Here is a 20,454-nt window from a genome sequence, read left to right as displayed (position 1 = left end):
TAGCAAATCATTCAGCAGCAGTCCCAAAACACTGCTCATCTTGTAGGTGCCGTCATCAAAGGCTCTATTCTGCCTTTTATATGGGTTTCTCTGACTTGGAAGATTTTGTAAGTCTATTTATCACTGTGAATTCATTAAAGAAGCGGGGCTGACGTGAGCGCCGGGAGCAGTTGAAAAGTGATCTGGAAAGGTGCCGCTCAGGCTCAGATTGAGGGATTAATCTCTACAGCAGACAGCACTGCCGGGGTTATATATTTATCTCATGTTAAGCTCTCAATGAATCAGTGAATCAATGAATCAACTAATTAATCAGTCAATCCATTTTTATATTTTAGAGAAACATTCTGGAGTCCAAAATCCAACAAATTCAGCTGAAAAAGAAAAAGGCCTGAATTCTCCTGGTGTGATGTTTGTGGTAACCAGTAAATGGGAGTTAATTACATAAAGCCATTAAGAACTCTAAAGCATATTTTTGCAGTTTCAGCCCAACCCCATCTGGCACCGACACTGTGTGAGCCTACAGACTGACACTCAGGCTGTTGAGACAACAGCTCTATTCTCATTTATGGGTCCTTTTGTGCATTAACGCTGAAGGAAGCCTGATGTGCTTTCTGTTAATGGACAAATAGCAATTATCACATTTGTCCCAGTGTTGTGTTCAGAGCTGATAATGACTCAACAAGCCATTTTCCAGCTGCCCTCCAATTTAAAACAATCATTACAGAGCAGATAGTCTGAGATTGCAACGTTCAGAATAAGAATCACTTCATTATGAACAGATTCCAGACTCAGGCATACAAGTGACAAGTCCAGAGGTCACCGGCCAATACCCAGGCTGGAGCTCCTGGTAGCGATGCATAGTGGCGCAGTCAGACCTCTGTGAATCTGTAAGGAAGGGCTGTCTCTGTCCTCTAGTCACATCAAAGCTTCAATGCCTTATCTGTGTCCGATACAGGGGCTGCAGTCCACTCGTCCCAGTAAGGTCGTTGTGTGGCAGCCATTGAGGAGACACCAGACACACAAGAGCAGCAACAGAGTGGTCAATTAAAAATGCCGCTCTCGCAGGCAGCCAGGAAACAGACATAGAGATTGAGGTATTTATTGATGATTAAAGAAAGAATATTAATAACCCAGGCTAAAAGGAATAAGCCTAGCCTGATTAGACATTCATAGCAGGTGGCGGTACATTGTGTATCCCAGACACTGCCCACAAACAGAATGCTAAATAACTCAGCCTGCTCGAACTTGACTGTTTATATGATCCAGAAAAGTGTGGCAGTAGTTTAAAGCAGCAAGGTCTTTTCATGTAAAATAAATAACACAACACACACACATTATAAGACCACCGCAATTTTTCCTTCAATCAGCATCTCTACATGTATGGCAGCCATTCCATTCCAATCATATTTTTATCTGCAATTTGGGAGGAATGTTGTCAATGTTTATTTTACCCAAACACATACCTATACATAGTAAAACCAGAGAAACGGATCATTTTGCAGTGGTCTCTTAATTATTTCCAGAGCTGAATATAATTTCTTGAATTAATACAGTAATACAGTAATACAGAACGCAGTGTATCCAAAAGCTCTGATATGCATATCTCTCAAGGCTCAGGCATTGGGCGTGAGTCTCCATAATTGAGCTCCACGCATTCCTTCATCTGGAACTTGAAAAACAACGACGCACACTACTCATCCTCAGGCTGATCTTGCTAGCAGGACCAGTTTCTCTCTCTCAAATGTAAGTCACGCATTGACGTTATGAAAAACAGGCTATAAACTTGCTTTTCCTTTTAACGTCACTGTTACTCCATCTTGTCCACCATTCATTATTCCTGTAACCCATGGAGAGAATTGGTGTGGAGCTCTTAAACTTTTAATTTTCCCGCAGTTGTCCACTTAGCAGTTCATATGCTCAACGTGCGCGTATCTTACGCACAAAGCTGTCAGGCCAAATGAATAACTTTCTTGCAACTCCAAAGAAAAATTAAATGAAGGGATAGTGTCAGTCCGGCTCAGTTTGAACTTTGCTCTGGCGGTGGAGTCGGCCCAGCTGTACGCACTTGGAGAGGCGAGGGAAGGAGCAGACTGCGCCCCCCGACCGGCGCACTCAGCATGGCCAAGAGCGCAGCGCAGCACCTGTGCCAGCCGTGTCTGTATCTCACCGGGGAAATGGCTGAGTTCAGAAAGTACATGGAGGGTGAGGAATCGGAGTGTCTTTATTTATTTACGTATGATTTTACTTTTTTTTTGGTTAATATGCATTTAACCTAAAGTCGAAGTTTCCCATACACGTTTATGTTTGTTTGGATTATAGTTGTTACTTGTATTTATCCACAGTTAACTAATATGATTCAATATATTTGTATTACTAAATGTAAATTACTATTCACGCAAGCATCAGTGTAGTGCGATGGCGGAGTGCCGTAGTTCAGTTTTGAATATGCTGATGGAGATTTAATCATTAGCCACCACTATGCAGTTAAAGTGTGTGTCTCAGTGTGCGTCATTGACTGTAGGATTATCAATAATTGTAAGGACGGGCAGCCTTTACTGTTAACCATATAAGACAATTCAACCCCCTATATTGAACAGTACAGCATTTCATAATGTATTCGCTTGGTTCTGCTCTGCAGCCCCTCACTGTATGTGATCCTGTAGCATTAGAAGAAAGTTGTGGGAGAGACTCAGTAGAAATGCAGATCCCTCTGCCTTTCTGTTTACCTAAAATAGGGATATTTAGTTGCAATTGCAAATGTACTTATTCTTCATAATGAAAAGAAAGCCCTGTATATATAGTACCTGACACATTCCTAGATGCATTATTTGGGCTTTTATTGGATGGACAGGTGGATGGATTATATTAGCAAAGGAGATGCTCACTAACAGGGATGTAAATAAATGTGTGCACAACATTTGAGAGAATTAAGCTTTTTGTGCATATGGAAAATCTCTGGGATCTTTCATTTCAGCTCATGAAACATGGGACCAACACTTTATATGTTGCATTTATAGTTTGTGTTCAGTATACAAACAGGATGTGCATTGCTTCCTTTTAAAGGCACAGTACAGTGTCTGTGTTAGTGTCTGTGTGTGTGTGTTTTCTTCAGATATATAATGGAAAGCTGTGTGTTTGTGTTGAGATCTCTTCATATGTGTCTGCATGTGTGTATATATTTATATTTATACAGACGTGCTCAAATGTGTTGGTACCCCTCCTCAAAAAATGAAGAATGCACAGTTTCCTCTGAAATAACTTGAAACTGACAAAGGTTTATTCCATATTTGATAGAAATTAGACTTTGCTTTTGATTTTGTTTTTCAACATAATATGGTAAATAATACAACATATGAAAATGGCATGGACAAAAATGATGGGACCCTCAACCTAATATTTTGTTGCACAACCTTTAGAGGCAATCACTGCAATCAACCGTTTTCTGTATTTCTCAATGAGACTTCTGCACCTGTTAACAGGTAGTTTGGCCCACTCTTCCTGAGCAAACTGCTCCAGCTGTCTCAGGTTTGATGGGTGCTTCTACAGAAAGCAAGTTTCAGCTCTTTCCATAGATGTTCAATAAGATTCAGATCAGGACTCATAGGAACCCACTTCAGAACAGTCCAATGTTTTGTTCTTATCCATTCTTGGGTGCTTTTAGCTGTGTGTTTTGGGTCATTATCCTGTTGGGGGACCCATGATCTGCAACTGAGACAGAGCTTTCTGACACTGGGCAGTACGTTTCGCTCCAGAATGCCTTGATAGTCTTGAGATTTCATTCAAGACACCCTGTGCCAGGCGCAGCAAAGCAGCCCCAAAACATAACCGAGCCTCCTCCATGTTTCACTGTAGGTATTGTGTTCTTTTCTTTGAAAGCTTCATTTTTTTGTCTGCGAACATAGAGCTGATGTGACTTGCCACAAAGCTCCAGTATTGACTCATCTGTCCAAAGGACATTCTCCCAGAAGGATTGTGTTTTGTCAATATGCATTTTAGCAAATTCCAGTCTGTTTTTTTATGTTTTTCTTTCAGAAGTGGAGTCTTGGGTCTTCTTCCTTGGAGGCCACTTTCGCTCAAAAAGCGACGGATGGTACAATCAGAAACTGATGAACCTTCACCTTGGAGTTGAGCTTGTATCTCATTTGCAGTTATCCTTGGCTCTTTTTCTGACATTCGCACTATCCTTCTGTTCAATCTGGGGTCGATGTTCCTCTTGTGGCTGCACCAAGGAAGGTTGGCTACAGTTCCATGGACCTTGAACTTCTTAATAATATTTGTAACTGTTGTCACAGGAACATCAAGCTGCTTGGAGATGGTCTTGTAGCCTTTACCTTTACCATGCTTGTTTGTTATTTTCTTTCTGATGTCCTCAGATAACTCTCTCCTTTGCTTTCTCTGGTCCATGTTCAGTGTGATGCACACAATGATACCAAACGGCACAGTGACTACTTTCCTCCATTTAAATCTGAATCCATTTAAATCTTAAGGCTGAATGACTGGTTACAAGATTGAAGACGTGTGATACTAATTAAAGAAACTAATTAGTTTGGAATATCACTATAATCCAATTATTGTGTGTGTGTGTGTGTGTGTTTTTTCTTCAGACAAGCCTTTCATGCTGCAGCTGTTGGAGTGGAGCCTACGGGGTGTGGCTCAGGTGATCCTGGTCAATAATCCCCTGAGCGGTGCTATTATCTTGTGTGCCCTGACTATGCACAGCCCCTGGCACGTCCTGCTGGGCACTGTGGGACTTCTGTCCTCCACCCTCACTGCCCTCATCATTGGCCAGAACAGGTAACCCACCATGGAGATACACACACACTCACACATGACACATGCCAAGCACTAGCACCCTCACCTTGAAATTAACAATTAGACTCTGATGCTGATATGCTCACCCTGGTTAATCATAATAATAATGATAATCATGATTTCTGCAAGGCCAGTAAAAAGATGTTACTTCTCTCTCTCACTCTCTTTGTTGCAGTAAGGAGGTGTCTCAGGGGTTTCATGGGTTCAATGGCATGCTGGTGGCCATACTGATTAGTTTGTTCAGTGCCAGGGGGGACTGGTACTGGTGGCTGCTCATCCCCTGCTGTCTGGCTGGAGCCACATGGTAAATGCTGTAAATGGTGATTTCACTATACATATACAGACGAGTACAAATTAAAGGAAAAAACAACATAAAGTGTCTCAGTAAGGCCAGAACAGCTTCAATGCTCTTGGCACAGATTGTACGAGTCTCTGGACTCTACTGGAGGGATGAACACCATTCTTCCAAAAGATGTTCCCTTATTTGGTGTTTTGATGATGGTGGTGGAGAGCGCTTTCTAACACATCGGTCCAAAATCTCCCATAGGTGTTCAGTTGGGTTGAGATCTGGTGACTGTAAAGGCCATAGCATATGATTCCCTTAATTTTCATACTCATCACACCATTCAGTGAGCCCTTGTGCCCTGTGGATGGGGCGTTGTCATCCTGGAAGAGACCACTCCCATCAGAATAGAAATGTGTCACCATAGGATAAAGGTGATCACTCAGAATAACTTTGTCATGATTTGCAGTGACCGTTCCCTCTAAGGGGACAAGCCATGCCAGGAAAATGTGATTAGAAGCTGTCCAGTGTCTGTATCAACCTCTATTTCTTTTTGTCTCTCTCTCTTTCTCAGTACATTCCTATACAGTGGTCTGTCTACTGTGTTGGGCCAATGGGACCTGCCCGTCGGTGTATTCCCCTTCAACATGGTTATCATGCTGTACCTGGCCTGCACTGGCACCTCCAACGCCTACTTCCCTCACCAACCTGTCCCACCTCCGGGCATGCTGGAGCACGGCAACCACACAGAGCTGGACATCACCAGGGTGAGAGACCGAGGGAGGCAGGGACAGAGAGCCCTCGCTGTCAGTACAGACTGATGCGCATTATCGGGGGGAGATGGAGACTGTGGAGAGGGCAGAAGCATTGGAGAGAGAAAAAGAAGGAGTGCAAGAGAGAAGAGGAGAATGAAGGAGAACCAGAGAGTTGGACTGTTAGCTGTATGAAAGTTAGAAGAAGGAGAGAGAGTTGGAGAGAGCACATCTTTTGACAAAACGGTATTTTTGAAATGGAAAAGATGATGCCCTAACAGGGGTTGGCAATGAATTGCCACCACTGTATTGCAACTTTATTTTATATAAAGAATTGTAATTTCCTCTCTGTCAACGAGGGCTCCTACTCACCCTGTATGATGTTGTTGCACCTGTGCTTTCTTTACTTTTCATAGATCCATTACAGTTGAGCCTCCCCTCAATTCACAACAGTGTGGGTGCTTGCAGGACATCAGGGCTATGGTACCCTCTCTCTCCGTGCTTTTTGCCCCACAGCACACACTGCTGTTTGTCGAAACTTCACTGAGACTCACTCATATTCATTGCATTGATGCTGCACTTCAACAATCAAAAAAATCTGGAACCAAGGAAGTGGAATTTAATCTGTTTTCTGAATTATTCCAATTGAAATTCCTGTGAAAGATTAATAAGCGTGATGTTCACATCCAGGATAAAACAGAAGGGTGGGCGGTGCGTTAACATAAACTGATTTACCTCCAAGATTCATTAAGACAGTTTGCTGATAGCTGATGAATATGCATGTGCTAATTAAAGCTAGGCCAGGTCTATTTCCCACAGCTCCATACAGGCTGAATCAAACCAGTTGCTGATTCGAACACTTTGTACCGATCACAGTCTTTCTGTTTGTGTTTCAGAAGTGCTTCTTTTACTGTTGTGCATAATACACTCCTGGGTGACTTTTATTTTGCATGCTAGACAGATAAATCTGAATTCTCTGAAGTCAGTCTTGGCCTACATCTGTCAGGGGCTGAGATGTGTGATACAGACTGACTGCATTTGAATTTCAATTAATCTGACAGAGAACACGGCAAACTGCAGTGCTGCATGGGGCCCTACTTGCAGAAAGTACAATCCACACTGAACTGCCCCCCCCTCGGTATATTAAGCAGACATACAATAATTATAACAGATATGAAAACAAATAATCCCAGTGTTAAATAAAGATCTCCTCGGGACATGAAAATGGCCGTTAAGAAAGATTGAAGGCATCATTATGCAGCCTGCTTTGTATGCAGATCCTCTTTTGGATCATTTCCAGACTGTTCTGTGCAGCTGGTTCACTACCTGGCCTCATGTCCTGCCCACTGTCGTTTCTCCACAGCTCCTTGTGGGGGTGCCAGTGGGCGTGGGGCAGGTCTACGCGTGTGATGAGCTGTGGGCATCCGTGGTGATCCTGGCAGCTGTCTTCCTCTTCTCCCCTCTGATGTGTGCCCATGCTCTGCTGGGCTCGGGCCTGGGCATCCTGGCCGGTAAGGGTCTCATCAGGACTTCCGAAGCTTTTTACTCAAGTCTAAAATGTATGATTTGACAGGTTACCATGAACTTTGGGAATGAAAATGAGATGCTGTGTACTATCAGAAGCCACACAGGCAGGCAGTTAGAAGAGTGGGAATCACAAGGCTACCAGGGGAGAAATGAGATTTTAATTGCAAGAGAACTGCTCCCGGCACAGCAAACATGGGCCTGATGAGCTCTGAAACTCTTAGGCTGGCTGTAAATATGAAATCATGTTCTCTACCTATGTGCTGCTCTTTTGTGTATCATTGTTCAATGTACTGTACTGGCAGAGAAATAGTACTACAATTGTAGGCAGTATAATACAGTAACTACACTACTATGTAGTTCTCTACACGTGCTTCTTTCCTTGTAGATGAAATGTAATTTACTCCAGCACATTAGTCTGCAGTACAGTACGAGTTGTCATGTATCAGCAAGTGTGGACTGGCTTTGAGTTGTAAAGATGTGTGTTTCAGAGATGAGTATTCCTTCAGACGGGTGCTTCTGCCACTTGGTTTGGAGTGTCGGGGGAGGACTGGAGGAGGATAGACTGAGATTGCTTTAGAAAACCCTAGACTGTACTGCTGATTGGGTAAAGCACATTGCTGTCTGTTTCATTTGCTTAACAACAGCCTGTGTCTGTGTGATTGTGTTTGTGTGTCTGTCAGACTACTTTTCAATGCAGCTGAGGTGGGAGTAGATACTGGGTAGCATGGTTAGAGCTGCAGTAGTGGTTTGAGCTGAGTTGAAGACAACACTGTATTTGTTAGTTTTATTAAAACACTGAGGCACATGATAGTCTTTTGTAACACAGTGTGGGGTAGGGTTATAGATGACAGATATATACCTGCACGTATCTTTCATTTTCTTGCTTCTAGGCCTAAAAACATAGGGAGAAAGAACTACAGTGCCCACAAACCCCAGCACTCAACGTATGAATTGGAAGTTGTAAAATGTATTATATCTTGAATTGCTTTGTTTAATGTAAATGTGAATTTGTAATGTTTGATGACTTGTACTTAACTGCATTCTTCCACTTTGTTTTGCACTTATGTTGTAAGTCCCCCTGGATAAGGGCGTCTGCCAAGAAATAAAAATAATAATAATAACGTCCTGTTGGCTGTCGGCTGACCTACTCCAGCAGTCAGCTGACCCACCACCAGGAACAGGTGTCTCAGGGCTGCCTGCATAAAAAGGAGGACCCAAACATTCACTCTTTGTCTTATACCTGTTGTGGACAGGGACAAGGAGGGCAGCTTAGAAGCAGCGTTAAAAGAGGAAAGAAGAATAAGAAAGAAGAGAAAGACAAAGAATCCCTGGCTTTTGATCCATTTTGGATAAAGAACCCCCTTGGAAATTGACCTTGGACTGGCTGACGACACATCTCCTGGACTCTAGCTTGACTTTTGATGACGCATTTGGATATCAATTGTGGCAGCTCAGTTTGGCTGTCCAGAATTAGAAAGTACAGTTAAGGCTCAAAGAAGAGTTAGGTTTTATTTGTTTCTTGTTTATCAGAGCCCTTTATTATAAAATAAACACAGCCCAGAGCTTTGTACTTGAAGCCAGAGTCGGGTGACTTCTCCTGCTTGCAACCCCACCTACAACCTGCTTGTAGTTCACTCAACCCCCCAATGTGCCACACTGGTGGAGAATGCAGGCACCATCCTTGTGAAATACAAACCCAAGTAACAAGCATGGAGAGTCTTATTCGGCAGTTGGCACAGGCCTCCTGAAAAACGAAATGTAATATTTCTAGATTGAAGAATTAAATGTAATATTTCTAGATACATTTCACATTCCTAGAGCTTTTAAGCTGACTCTGTTTCTCTGTTACTCTTTGGACCTGGTTAAAGCTGACACAGCCTCCCTCAAACAGTATAGATTATTTCTCTCATTTCAAATATAGCTATCTTATCTCTAAGGCTCTGTATTCTGTTGTTTCACTACATCTTGTTGTTTAACAAACTTGCTGTGTTGGCATTCTTGACCAAAAGGTTATTAATTCATAAAGTCTATGTAGTAAGTAATTTAAATGTCTCTTGTTAATTAGTTACAAATTGCTTAGTAAGCTTGTTTGCACCAATCAAGAAGAAAAGAACAGTCTTCCCTGTCTTGCACACAACCCATCAAATACCAAATGTAACTTGAAGAAACTCCTTCTGTCAGGCTCCCCTGCAGCTGCCGGAATAAAGAATCAGCCTTCTACCACACACTGAGTCTTGTGCTATTTTCTGCAGCTCTTCACCACCCTTGCCCAGCAGAGCAAACAAGCTGCAGGTCAAGACTAACCACCTACTGCTTGCAAGGGACAACAGATGATGAGCCTGGAGGTACAGTGACTCATTGCCTCAATGGCCGGAACAAAGGCTGCCCAAGCCCCGACACCTGCCCCTATTGCTGCTGGACAGTACATCCAGGAAATTACAGAATTGGATGATGTGGAGGCCTTTCTAAAGGCCTTTGAGCGCACAGCACAGAGACAAGCATGGCCGAAACCAAAATGAGCTGGACTCATTTATCCCTTCCTCAGTGGGGATGCCCAGAAGGCCTACTATGACATGGAGCAAGCCAAAGCCAATGATTGATTATGAGAAGTTGAAGGCTGAGATCCTGGCTCGGCTTGGAGTCACCACAGCTGTGAGGGCCCAGCGCTTCCATGCATGGACTTTCCAGTCTGAAAAGGCTCTCCACTCCCAGATGCATGACCTCATACGCTTACCCCAGCAGCCATAGTGGAAAGAGTTGTTCTGGACAATTTCATGAGAGGGCTTCCACATGAGGTCAAGAAGATGGTCAGCCAGAGCAACCCCAAGACAGCTGAAAGTCTAGTGGATCTAGTGGAATGATTCCACGCTAAATCTGAACAGCTCAAAACCAAAAAAGTCCAGTCGTGAGAAGAGAGGTCACAAAGAACGGGACCGGCGCCTACCGGTGACCCCACCTAGGATGCAGGAAGAGAGGAAGCAAGATTATATGAATCCCCCAGCACTAGAGGGAGACAACCATTGTACAATGAGACACGAATACAGACGAGGAAAGTAAGGGACAGTGACAGCAGAGCATGCTTCATCTGTGGGGAACAAGGACACTTATCGTGGAATTGTATACACCGGATCAGCAGTGTCACATCATCACTGTTTTGATGGGGAAACCATAGCCAGCCCCCAAGCATTAGCCCAGAGCGGGTGAATAAAGAAGAGGTTGAGCTGGTGAAGATGGTGACCTTAATATCTCCCATGCCTGTCCCCAACAGTAATCTATGCCACAGACTCCAATCTCCATCATGTGCATAAATGGAGACACAAGAACCTATCCCACAGCCTGTGGCGAGATTAATACCCAGAAGGGCCACTTCACTGGCATAGTGGGACTGGTGGAACAGTTGCCCTACCCAGTGCTGCTGGGAAGAGACTGTCCATACTTCCAGGAGCTGTGGGCTGAGCTAGAAAAACTAGCCAGGGCACAGAAATGATGCTTGTTTGCTGCCCAGGAGGTGGAAACGCCTTTGCCCATGCTGGGAGAGGAGGAGAGAAGTGAAGACACTGAAGAGTTGTTGCAAATAGAGGTGGAGGGGAGGGGAATGGAAATGAAGACCCTTTTGCAACCCAGACAGCCCAGGAGAGGGACCAAAGAAGGCCCCATGATGTTGACATACATCAGTATAGAGGACGTTTTGGGGCAGCACAATGCCAGAAGAAATGTGCAGTAGTTGATGGGAAACCCCTTGACACTGACCACCCACTTCCCTACTCCCATTTATCCCTCAAACAAGACCTCTTGTATCAAGTAAGGAAGACGGGGGATGTTGTAAGTGAGCAACTGTTCTGAAACTAGCACTCCGTCACCTGTTGGGAGGTCATTTAGGGATGGATAAAACCAAAGAACGGCTGTTGAAGAGATTCTTCTGGCCTGGAGTACATGCAGAGGTGGAGCAGTTCTGCCGGTCCTGTCCAGAATGCCAAGCGACCGCCCCACAACCCTCCTACAGTATCCCTTTGATTCCCCTTCCAGTAATAGAGACTCCATTTGAGCAAACAGCCATGGATCTTATTGGGCCCTTACCAAAGTCTGCACGGGGATTTCAGTACACCCTAGTGATACTGGACTATGACCCCAGATATCCTGAAGTCATCCCTCTGCAAAATTCTACCACCAAAGGTATTGCAAGAGAGCTGATTCAAATGTTCTCCAGGGTAGGAATCCCAAAGGAAATCCTGACCAATCAGGGCACCGCATTCATGTCAAGGATTATGACAGACCTGTGTCACCTACTGAGAGTCAAGCAATTCTGGCCCTCGGTCTACCACCCCCAAACAGACGGTCTTGTAGAGCACTTCAATAGAACGCTGAAAGCCATGTTAAGGAAAACTATGGAGAGGGATGGACGGAACTGGGACCAATTGTTTCCCCTCCTTCTATTCACCATTAGAGTGGTGCCTCAGGCTTCCACAGGCTTTTATCTGTTTGAACTATTATAGGGCCCAAGGCTCCTCAACATTGTGAAAGAAACCTGCGAGAACAAGCCCTGCCCCCATCAGACTGTGATTGAACACATAGAAGAAATGAGGGAACAGGTTAAGATGATCATGTTTATTGTAAGGGAACATTTGTAACAAGCCCAAGAAGAGCAACAACGAGCTTATAATCGTCCAGTGGCACCCAGAGAGTTTGCAACAGGAGATCAAGTCTTAGTGTTGGTGCCCACATTCGAGTGCAAGTTCCTGGCCACCTGGAGGGGGCCTTATGAAGTTATAGAGAAGGTTGGGCCAATGAATTATAAATTCAGGCAGCCTGGGAGAAGGAAACTGGAACAGATCTGTCTTGTCAACCTGTTAAAAAATGGGTGATCTATTGCAGTGACATTCGAATCCCAGTTGAGGAAGAATGGCTCCAAGACATGATAACCATTGGAGATCTCTCTCCCAGACAGAAACAATAGATATATGAATTTCTAGAGGAAAAACAAAGAGGTTTTCTCTTCTCTGCCCGGGCATACACGCCTGGCCACCCATGACATCATCACTGTCCCAGGAAAGAAGGTGCACTAAAAACCCTATCGGATACCGGAAGCTTGCAGGATTGCCACACAACAGGAAGTGGAAAAGATGTTACAGCTTGGGGTGATCAAAGAATCCCATAGCAACGGGTCCAGTCACATCGTCCTTGTTCCCAAACCTGATGGAAGCATCCGATTTTGTAATGACTTTTGGGAATAATATCCCATCTCAAAGTTTGATGCTTACCCAATGCCTCGGATGGAAGAATTGACAAAAGGGTACTGGCAGGTTCCCCTCAGTGCAACTGCCAGGGAGAAAACAGTTTTTGCCACTCCTGGGGGACTGTACCAGTAGCGGATGCTCCTGTTTGGCTTGCATGGGGCCCCAGCTACATTCCAGAGGTTGACGGACCGGATTCTGTGACCACATTGTCAGTATGTGGCCACTTACTTGGATGATGTGATCATTCATAGTCACACCTGGTAGTCCCATCTGGAAAGACTGCAAGTTGTTACAGATTCCCTATGGGAAGCAGTCCTAACTACAAATCCCCAAAAATGTACGCTTGTGGTAAGTGAAGCCAAATATCTGGGGTTTTCAATAGGAAGAGGGCTGATCAAACCAGAGGAGAACAAATGTACTGCCATACAAGACTGGCCATGTCCTGTGACCAAGAGGCAGGTAAGAGCCTTCCTGGGACTGGTTATTATAGGTTTATTCCTAACTTTGCTACAGTTACAGCACCTTTCAGTGACCTCACTAGGAAAAGCATGTTGAATATTGTAAAGTGGAACCCTGAAGCAGAACAGGCCAGTGTACACCTAAAGACGGCATCATGTTCAGCCCCTGTGCTTACATCACCAGACTTCTCCAAGACCTTTATCGTGCAGACAGATATCGTGCATGACAGCCTCTGACACTGGACTGGGAGCGGTACTGTCACAAGAGTCTGAAGGTGAGGAACATCCTGTATTATATTTAAGCAGGAAACAACTGCCACGTGAAAAGAAATATGCCACAGTGAAGAAAGAATGTTTGGCAATCAAATGGGCCATGGAGTCCCAGCGATATTACTTGCAGGGTCGGCCCTTTACCTTGATTATGGATCATGCCCCTCTTACCTGGATATACCAGACTAAGGAGACAAATACAAGGGTAACCCATTGGATTTTGAGTTTGCAGCCCTTCCATTTCCAGATCTCCCACCGTTCCAGCTCAAAACATAGCAATGCAGACACCCTGTCCCGGGTCCATACTTTCATTTCGTCTGTGGGATATCTCCACAGATATCTACCTACATGTATCTTTCATTTTCTTGCTGCTAGGCCTACAAGCATAGGGAGAAAGAACTACAGTGCCCACAAATCCCCAGCACTCAAATTCCTGTTGGCTGTCAGCACCACCACCACTACTCCAGCAGTTGGCTGACGCACCACCAGGAACAGGTATCTCTGGGCTGCCTGCATAAAAGGGAGGACCCAAACATTCAGTTTTTGTCTCATACCCGTTGTTGACAGGGACAGGGACAGGGACAGGGAGGGCAGCTGAGAAGCAGCTTTAAAAGAGGAAAGAAGAATAAGGAAGAAGACCAGGACAAAGATCCCCTGGCTTTTGACCTGTTTTGGACAAAGAACCCTCTTGGAAATTGACCTTGGACTGGCTGATGACACATCTCCTGGAAATTTAACTCTAGCTTGACTTTTGATGAGGCATTTTGATTTTGATTGTTGCAGCTCAGTTTGGCTGTCCAGAATTAGAGAGGGCCCACAAGAATGTACAGTTAAGACTCAAAGAAGAGTTAGGCTTTATTTGTTTCTTTGTGTTTTTGTTTCTTGTTTATCAAAGCCCTCTATTTAACATAAATGCAGCCCAGAGCTTTGCACTTGAAGCCAGTCGGGTGACTTCTCCTGCTTGCAACCCCACCTACAACCTGCTTGTACCTACTCAACCCCCCACTGTGCCATACTCTATATAAATGAAAATAATGTAAGAACCACCAACTGGGGCTACAATCCCTATCAAACCATCTTGTAAAGTTGTCTCTTTGCTGTTTTTTGATAAGGAGAGATCTAATGTGGAACTGAGATAAATCAAATAAATTCAAAATTAAAACCTGAAAAGTCTTCATTAGATAAGTTTTCACCCCTTTAGCTTTGGAACTCCTACAAAAGCTCAGGTGCAACCAATTGCCCCAGAATTCATAAAATAAATTGAATTCCATCTGTGTGCAATAAAAGTCATTCACATGATTTCAGATTAAATACACCTGTCTCTGTAAGGTCCCACAGTTGGGTAGTGCAGACAAAGCAATGATACTACCATGAAGAAGCTTTCAAATCAACTCTAGGATAAAGTTGTGGAAAGACACAGATTTGGGGAGGGGTATAGAAAGGTTTTAAAGGCACTGACTGTATTCCAAGGCATATTCACATTGATCATTAAGAAGTGGAAGGTATTCGGCACCTTCCAGATTCTGCTTAGAGCAGGTTGCCCTCCCAAACTGAGCATGTAATAAGGGCACTGATCAGAGAAGCCACCAAGAGGCCAATGACAACTCTTACAGTCCATGTGTCAACAGTAGCTCAGGTACTCCACAAATCTGGCCTGTATGAAAGAGTGGCAAGAAGGAAGCCATTTCTGAAAAAGTAAAATCCCACTTGGAATTTGAAAAAGATGGCAAAAGATTCTGAAGTCCAATGGAAAAAAAAACCCACACAGCACAGCACCTAGGTGACACCATTTCTACTCATGGTGGTAGTAGCATAATGATATGGGAATGCGTTGCATTGGCAATGACTGGGAAGGCTGTCAGGACAGAGGGGGAAATGGCTGGGGCTAAATACAGACAAATCCTTGAGGAAAACCTGTTTCAGTCTGCAATAGACCTAAGACTGGGATGGGGATTAAAATAAGAGCGTGAATGTCCTAGAGTGGTTGAGAATCTGTGGCAAGACTTGAAGATTGCTGTCCACCAACGATCCCCATCCAACTTGACATTTTTCAAAAAATAATGTATGAATGATGCACAATCCAGATGTTTAAACCTTGTAGAGACTTACCCCAAAAGATTCACAGCTGTAATTGCTGTGAAATGCGTATTGGCTCAGGGGGTTGAATACTTATCTAACCAAAACATTTTTCATTAACTGTTGTTTCACAATAAAAAATAAACGGGTGGGTGTTTCAAATTAAACATATATGTCATCATTTGTATGTTTACCCCCTCCCAAGAAAAGATCAACAATATATTAAATTAACATTCCTAACTATATATTACAAAGTACTGAAACAACATGTACAATAATGAGATAAAAGCATTTCTGAGTCATTGACTGTATTGTTAATGGTGAGTTCAGCGTGACATTTACTCACAATGTTTTCTCCTATTAACCCATGGTACAGCAGACGATATTTCCAGCCAATGCTAAACACTGTCCTCTTTTGCTGAGTGCCTGCTTCACTGTAGTGGTCTATTAGGCCATAAATAATGTGAACAATAGCCTTGATACAGCTTCTACAGCACTTTTTGTACATAAAATAACCCAAAGATCTTACAAAACTTAAACGAGAACATTTCTCATAATAAGAAAAATACTGTACTTTCAATGGTGACAAACGTCTTCTGCTTATAATTCCTCAGTTACTAAACTGGGCTAATTATTTAGTTCACTGTTACAAATTCATATATTTTCCAGACCTCTAGTCACTGATCATCTGAAGTTACATATAAAACTGTAAGAAGCTCTCCAGCACCAGAGTTGCAGACGTATGGTTTAGGTGCAGACCAGTGGTCAGAATTAGTTTTGTAGCATTGTACATAAGTCCAAAATCCATGTGTGAATGTCTGGAAAAAGCTAACCAGACAGATTGTTAAAGTTGATACCTTGGGGTCAATAAATAAAAGGTCTGAATTAATCAACTATCAACTACTGGCAACCAAATGACCAAGAACACCCTCATGTTCTTACATTAATGTTTTGATTCTTACTTTTGTATGTGTTGAATGTTAAATTTGAGTGCATGCAATGTTGGGAAATAATCTGTAATGAATTCAAATCACTCCTCCTCTTCTTTTTCACTGCACTATATTATACAGGGTCAGAGACCTAGTGACCTAGTGAAAGTCCATTTCTCAAAATGATAGTTTCACCAAGAAAGCAGGTTCACCTCTGAGAGAGAATGGAATCTGCTGAACTACATGCCTTATTAATTCAGAAATATATAAGAACATAAGAACGTTGACAAACGAGAGGAGCCCATTCGACCCATTGTGCTCATTTGGTGTCCATTAATGTGATCCAAGGATCCTATCCAGTCTGATTTTAAATGTTCCCAAATTTTCAGTTTCAACCACATCGCTGGGGAGTTTGTTCCAGATTGTGACAACTCTCTATGTGAAGAAGTGTCTCCTGTTTTCCCTCTTGAATGCCTTGTATCCCAATTTCCATTTGTGTCCCCGGGTGCGTGTGTCCCTGCTGATCTGGAAAAGCTCCTCTGGTTTGATATATCTGCTCTGCTCAAATCGCTCAGTCATGACTTGCAGAATACACACGTTCAAAACTCAAACATTGCACTGTGCAGTGGATGACCCCTGCTGGCTGGATACCACTAGCTGCACAGGTACTGACAGAAAAATCGAACACTAGCTAAGTTCCTCATCTCCAACTTTGTGAGGCAGAAAAAGATCACAGTAAAGATATATTCTGTACAACTATGCAGTCACTTCTGTCGCGAGGGAGAATGGCAATGGAGTATTAAATGTTCATGCATGAATGTCCAGTGTTGTTGTGTGCTGTGTTGCAGGCCTGTCGCTGGCAGTGAGCCACGTCTCCCTGTACTCCGGGCTGATGGGTTTAAACAGTGCGCTGGGCTGCATGTCCATCGGGGGGCTGTTTTACATCCTCAACTGGAAGACACACCTCCTCGCCATAGCCAGCGGTGAGACGTCTCGCTGCGCCGTCCGTTCCCTCCCTGCACTCCACACTGCACCCCTCTAGATTTGTGACAGAGCAGGTGCACTACTTCTGATCTGAAACCTTCCAAGGCCTTTTTATATAATAAATCACCGGCACTTTTACCACACTTGACACTGTGCAGATAGCTGTCAGCCCAGTCTGGAGTAAAATGAGCATCAATCTATCAAATAAGGGGTTGAAGATCTATAGAGGTGAGCACCACGGCTAATATCATTGCTAAGCTTTTTTTCTTTCAAGTGGAAACAAGACCTCTCATTCAAAGGGATATTTAAGCATCACTTACTATTATTATTCAAATCTGAAGTGATTGACTATACCTTAATTGAGGTAACAAGCTGTGGCTTATTAGTAATTAATATTCCACAGCAATCAAATTATGTAGATGATGTTCAGTTGCCATGCTGTGCATTTTAAAGAGGTCTATGTGGCTCGGGGGTGTATTGCTCAATCTGTCAATGTGGAAAGGGGAATCCAGCAGGGGCATTTGGGGCTACGGTGGGGTGTAAAGAGGGACAGGGAAGGACTGGTGGGAGAACATAGGACAAGTTCAAAACAAAGCTATTTTTCTCAATATGTTCCTAGTAGCTTATTGATCCCACAATCTCAGTCCTAAATGTATCTGCTTTCAATTTCCACGTGTGACCTTGGGTTCTTGTTTCCTGGCTCAGATTTAAGTATTTCTTTGGATTGTCATATAGTGAGAAATGTGGGAATGGAGCCTATTCCACTGTTTCTTGTTGTTTTGAGCAACCGCAGTAAATGCAACTGTTCGGTTTGTTTTCTTGCTCAATTGCTTTTTTTGTTTGCTAATCAAGAGTGAATTTTGTGGCATGTAGGGGGAAATTGGCTCTCTTTATAATGCATAGCTTTAGAATTGATCAGTGTAACTTGTTCAATCATCAGTAAACAATTCATTGTGGAATTCATCCTGGCTGTGAAGGCCCAGGGGGGTGTACGAGTCACAGGTATGAAAGGGTGTAGAGAAGCTCCCTCAACCAAACAGCCAGACACCCTGCCTTGCAGCTTTGCACCCCCACAGACAGAGCTAAAGAGAGGCCCTGCTGTGATTTACAGACATCTAAAACAGATTATACTGTGTGTGTTCCAGCAGCCTTGTAAATCTTGTCTGCATGTTAAAACATTATCCCTCAGGCCTTGGTCTCGCTAAATATCGTTGGAATAATACAAGAAAGGGCTGCCCTTAAATTTGTTTGATGAAGACAGAGTTTAATCATGTATTTTTATTTAAACCTTTAAGAACATCACCATCCTGGGGACTCCCTGCATGGCCCTGCCGATTTAACTCTCGGTCCGGTTTGAAATGGGCTGCTCAGGTCAAACAAGAGAGACCGGTCGAGTATCATAAGTCTGCTTAGTCTGTACAGTACGATGTATGCCAGATTCCAGCTCTGTTATATTGTATACCAGTATTCAATCTCTCTTCTGTTTCACAGCCTTCCTCTCGGCCTACAGTAACATCGGTCTGACCAACGTGCTTGGAATGGTCAGTACTCACAACGTCTACATCTGTCCCCATCTCTTACTTTCACCCTGTCCTCCCTGATGTCACAGTATCTCTCTTGAGTGCTATATATTTCTATTGACCTGTGTCTCTGTGCTATGTACACAACTCCCATTTTCTGATGGCTTCACCAGGTGGGTCTGCCTGCCTCTACCTGGGCCGCCACCCTGACAGTGACGTTGATGATGCTGCTGACGGGCCAGAGCCTGTCCTCGTACCGCCTGCCGTTGTCCCGCGTCTCCTCCCCAGAGCACAGCCTGCGGACACGCGGCTGCTGGACAGCCGCTGACACCAACGCCTACGTGTAGGATGGACCCATACACAGACACGGCGCACACACACACACACAGGGTGTGACTCAGATAGGGACTGCCAAGTTTCAATACCCTGTCCATTCCTCACCCGTGTTCCTGTTGCGCCAGTGCTGTGCCAGTACCTCAGAGGTAAAGTTTACGGTGCTGTACTTAGGTTATGTACTTTCTGGGAAATGTGTATTGATTTTGATTACAGACTTATTCTTATTGCTTAAAAGTATAAGAACAGTTCTAATCAACATGTTAATTAATGTTTTTAATTAGCACTCTGAAATTCAAAACACCTATTGAAGTCAAATATTGATAAACTCTGAATGAATAAATAGTGGTATTTGTATTTAAGGGATCAATCAGGGAAATTGTGCAGTTCATTCCGAGTCATACAAAGTGGAGCAGATGTGGCACTGGGGAAACAGTGCTAAAACTTGTCCTGATATAACATATGTTAATATTTAATTGTGAATGAATTTTTCAACAGTAAACATTAATTATTTCCCAAAATATATTTTCTGTAAATCTCTTTATACATTGGCTCAGCCGAGGATTGACTATGTGAATCTGGCACTGGCCTAACTGCAGCACACTGATCAATGCATGTTTGTTGATTGAAGGCCTGTGTGAAGAACTGACTCATCCAAATCCACTGACATTTATCTTACAGCTACTATAAGTTTAGTCTAGTAACTGGAACAGATAATAGGACATGTGAAACAACGGACCATTACAATGAACTACTCAGCATGTTCACAGATCCCTCATATTTACTGGAATACTAAAACTAGTTATTCCAGCATGAGAATGGCTTGGTATATTATTGACAAAACAACACTAGATTTTATTAGAATACTGCATTGAATACATTGATTTTAAAAAAGGACGTTAAATTAAGTATTTTTATATAATATATGGAGGTTATATGTGGTTGTTTATATTACTGACAATGAAATGCACTTACACATGCATGTACCTTGTCAGTGTTTCCATATGTGCTTCTACGATCAATATGGTTTGTATCATAAGCAATTCATATGAATAAACAATATAATTAATATAACTGATCCTAATTGAGTGTGTTCAGGAGTTAAGTTCTCGATTAATGTATTTGGTTTATGTATCAGATAACTCCAGCCCTCTGACTTCAATAATTAAGTGTTCTTAAATCACTCATCCAAATCTCAGATGGATGTAATTCCGTTAGCTGGATAGCAATGTTTTCAATTAAGATCTTTAACACAAGTTGAAAAAGATACTGAAAT

At 43.2% G+C, this 20,454-nt stretch overlaps 1 protein-coding gene across 3 annotated transcripts; it reads left to right on the top strand.

Annotated features, from left to right (window-relative positions):
- Nucleotides 1–1,646: 1,646 nt before the first annotated feature.
- On the top strand, nucleotides 1,647–20,377 carry LOC136766431 (urea transporter 2). Of its 3 annotated transcripts, none has more exons than XM_066719867.1 (8): nucleotides 1,647–1,743; nucleotides 4,605–4,794; nucleotides 4,988–5,116; nucleotides 5,670–5,862; nucleotides 7,211–7,358; nucleotides 17,190–17,324; nucleotides 18,817–18,866; nucleotides 19,019–20,377. In XM_066719867.1, the coding sequence occupies exons 2-8, from the start codon at nucleotides 4,616–4,618 to the stop codon at nucleotides 19,190–19,192; spliced, it is 1,008 nt and encodes a 335-aa protein (XP_066575964.1). In that variant the 5' UTR covers nucleotides 1,647–1,743; nucleotides 4,605–4,615; the 3' UTR covers nucleotides 19,193–20,377. The 3 variants fall into 3 exon arrangements, with proteins under 3 accessions (XP_066575964.1, XP_066575963.1, XP_066575961.1); XM_066719866.1 differs by having other exon boundaries at nucleotides 1,681–2,202; XM_066719864.1 differs by lacking the exon at nucleotides 1,647–1,743 and adding an exon at nucleotides 3,991–4,233.
- Nucleotides 20,378–20,454: the final 77 nt, after the last annotated feature.

Source organism: Amia ocellicauda, chromosome 13, assembly GCF_036373705.1.
Source record: "Amia ocellicauda isolate fAmiCal2 chromosome 13, fAmiCal2.hap1, whole genome shotgun sequence".
Taxonomy (NCBI): Eukaryota; Metazoa; Chordata; class Actinopteri; order Amiiformes; family Amiidae; genus Amia; species Amia ocellicauda.
This window is presented reverse-complemented; position numbering and strand designations above follow the sequence as displayed.

Excerpts from the sequence above, each read along its gene's own strand:
- LOC136766431 (XM_066719864.1), top strand. The coding sequence starts at position 4,107 with ATGAACCTTCACCTTGGAGTTGAGCTTGTATCTCATTTGCAGTTATCC. Across the intron at positions 4,234-4,604 it reads TTGTGGCTGCACCAAGGAAG|ACAAGCCTTTCATGCTGCAG; the intron begins GTTGGCTACAGT and ends TTTTTTCTTCAG. Across the intron at positions 5,117-5,669 it reads TGTCTGGCTGGAGCCACATG|TACATTCCTATACAGTGGTC; the intron begins GTAAATGCTGTA and ends TCTCTTTCTCAG.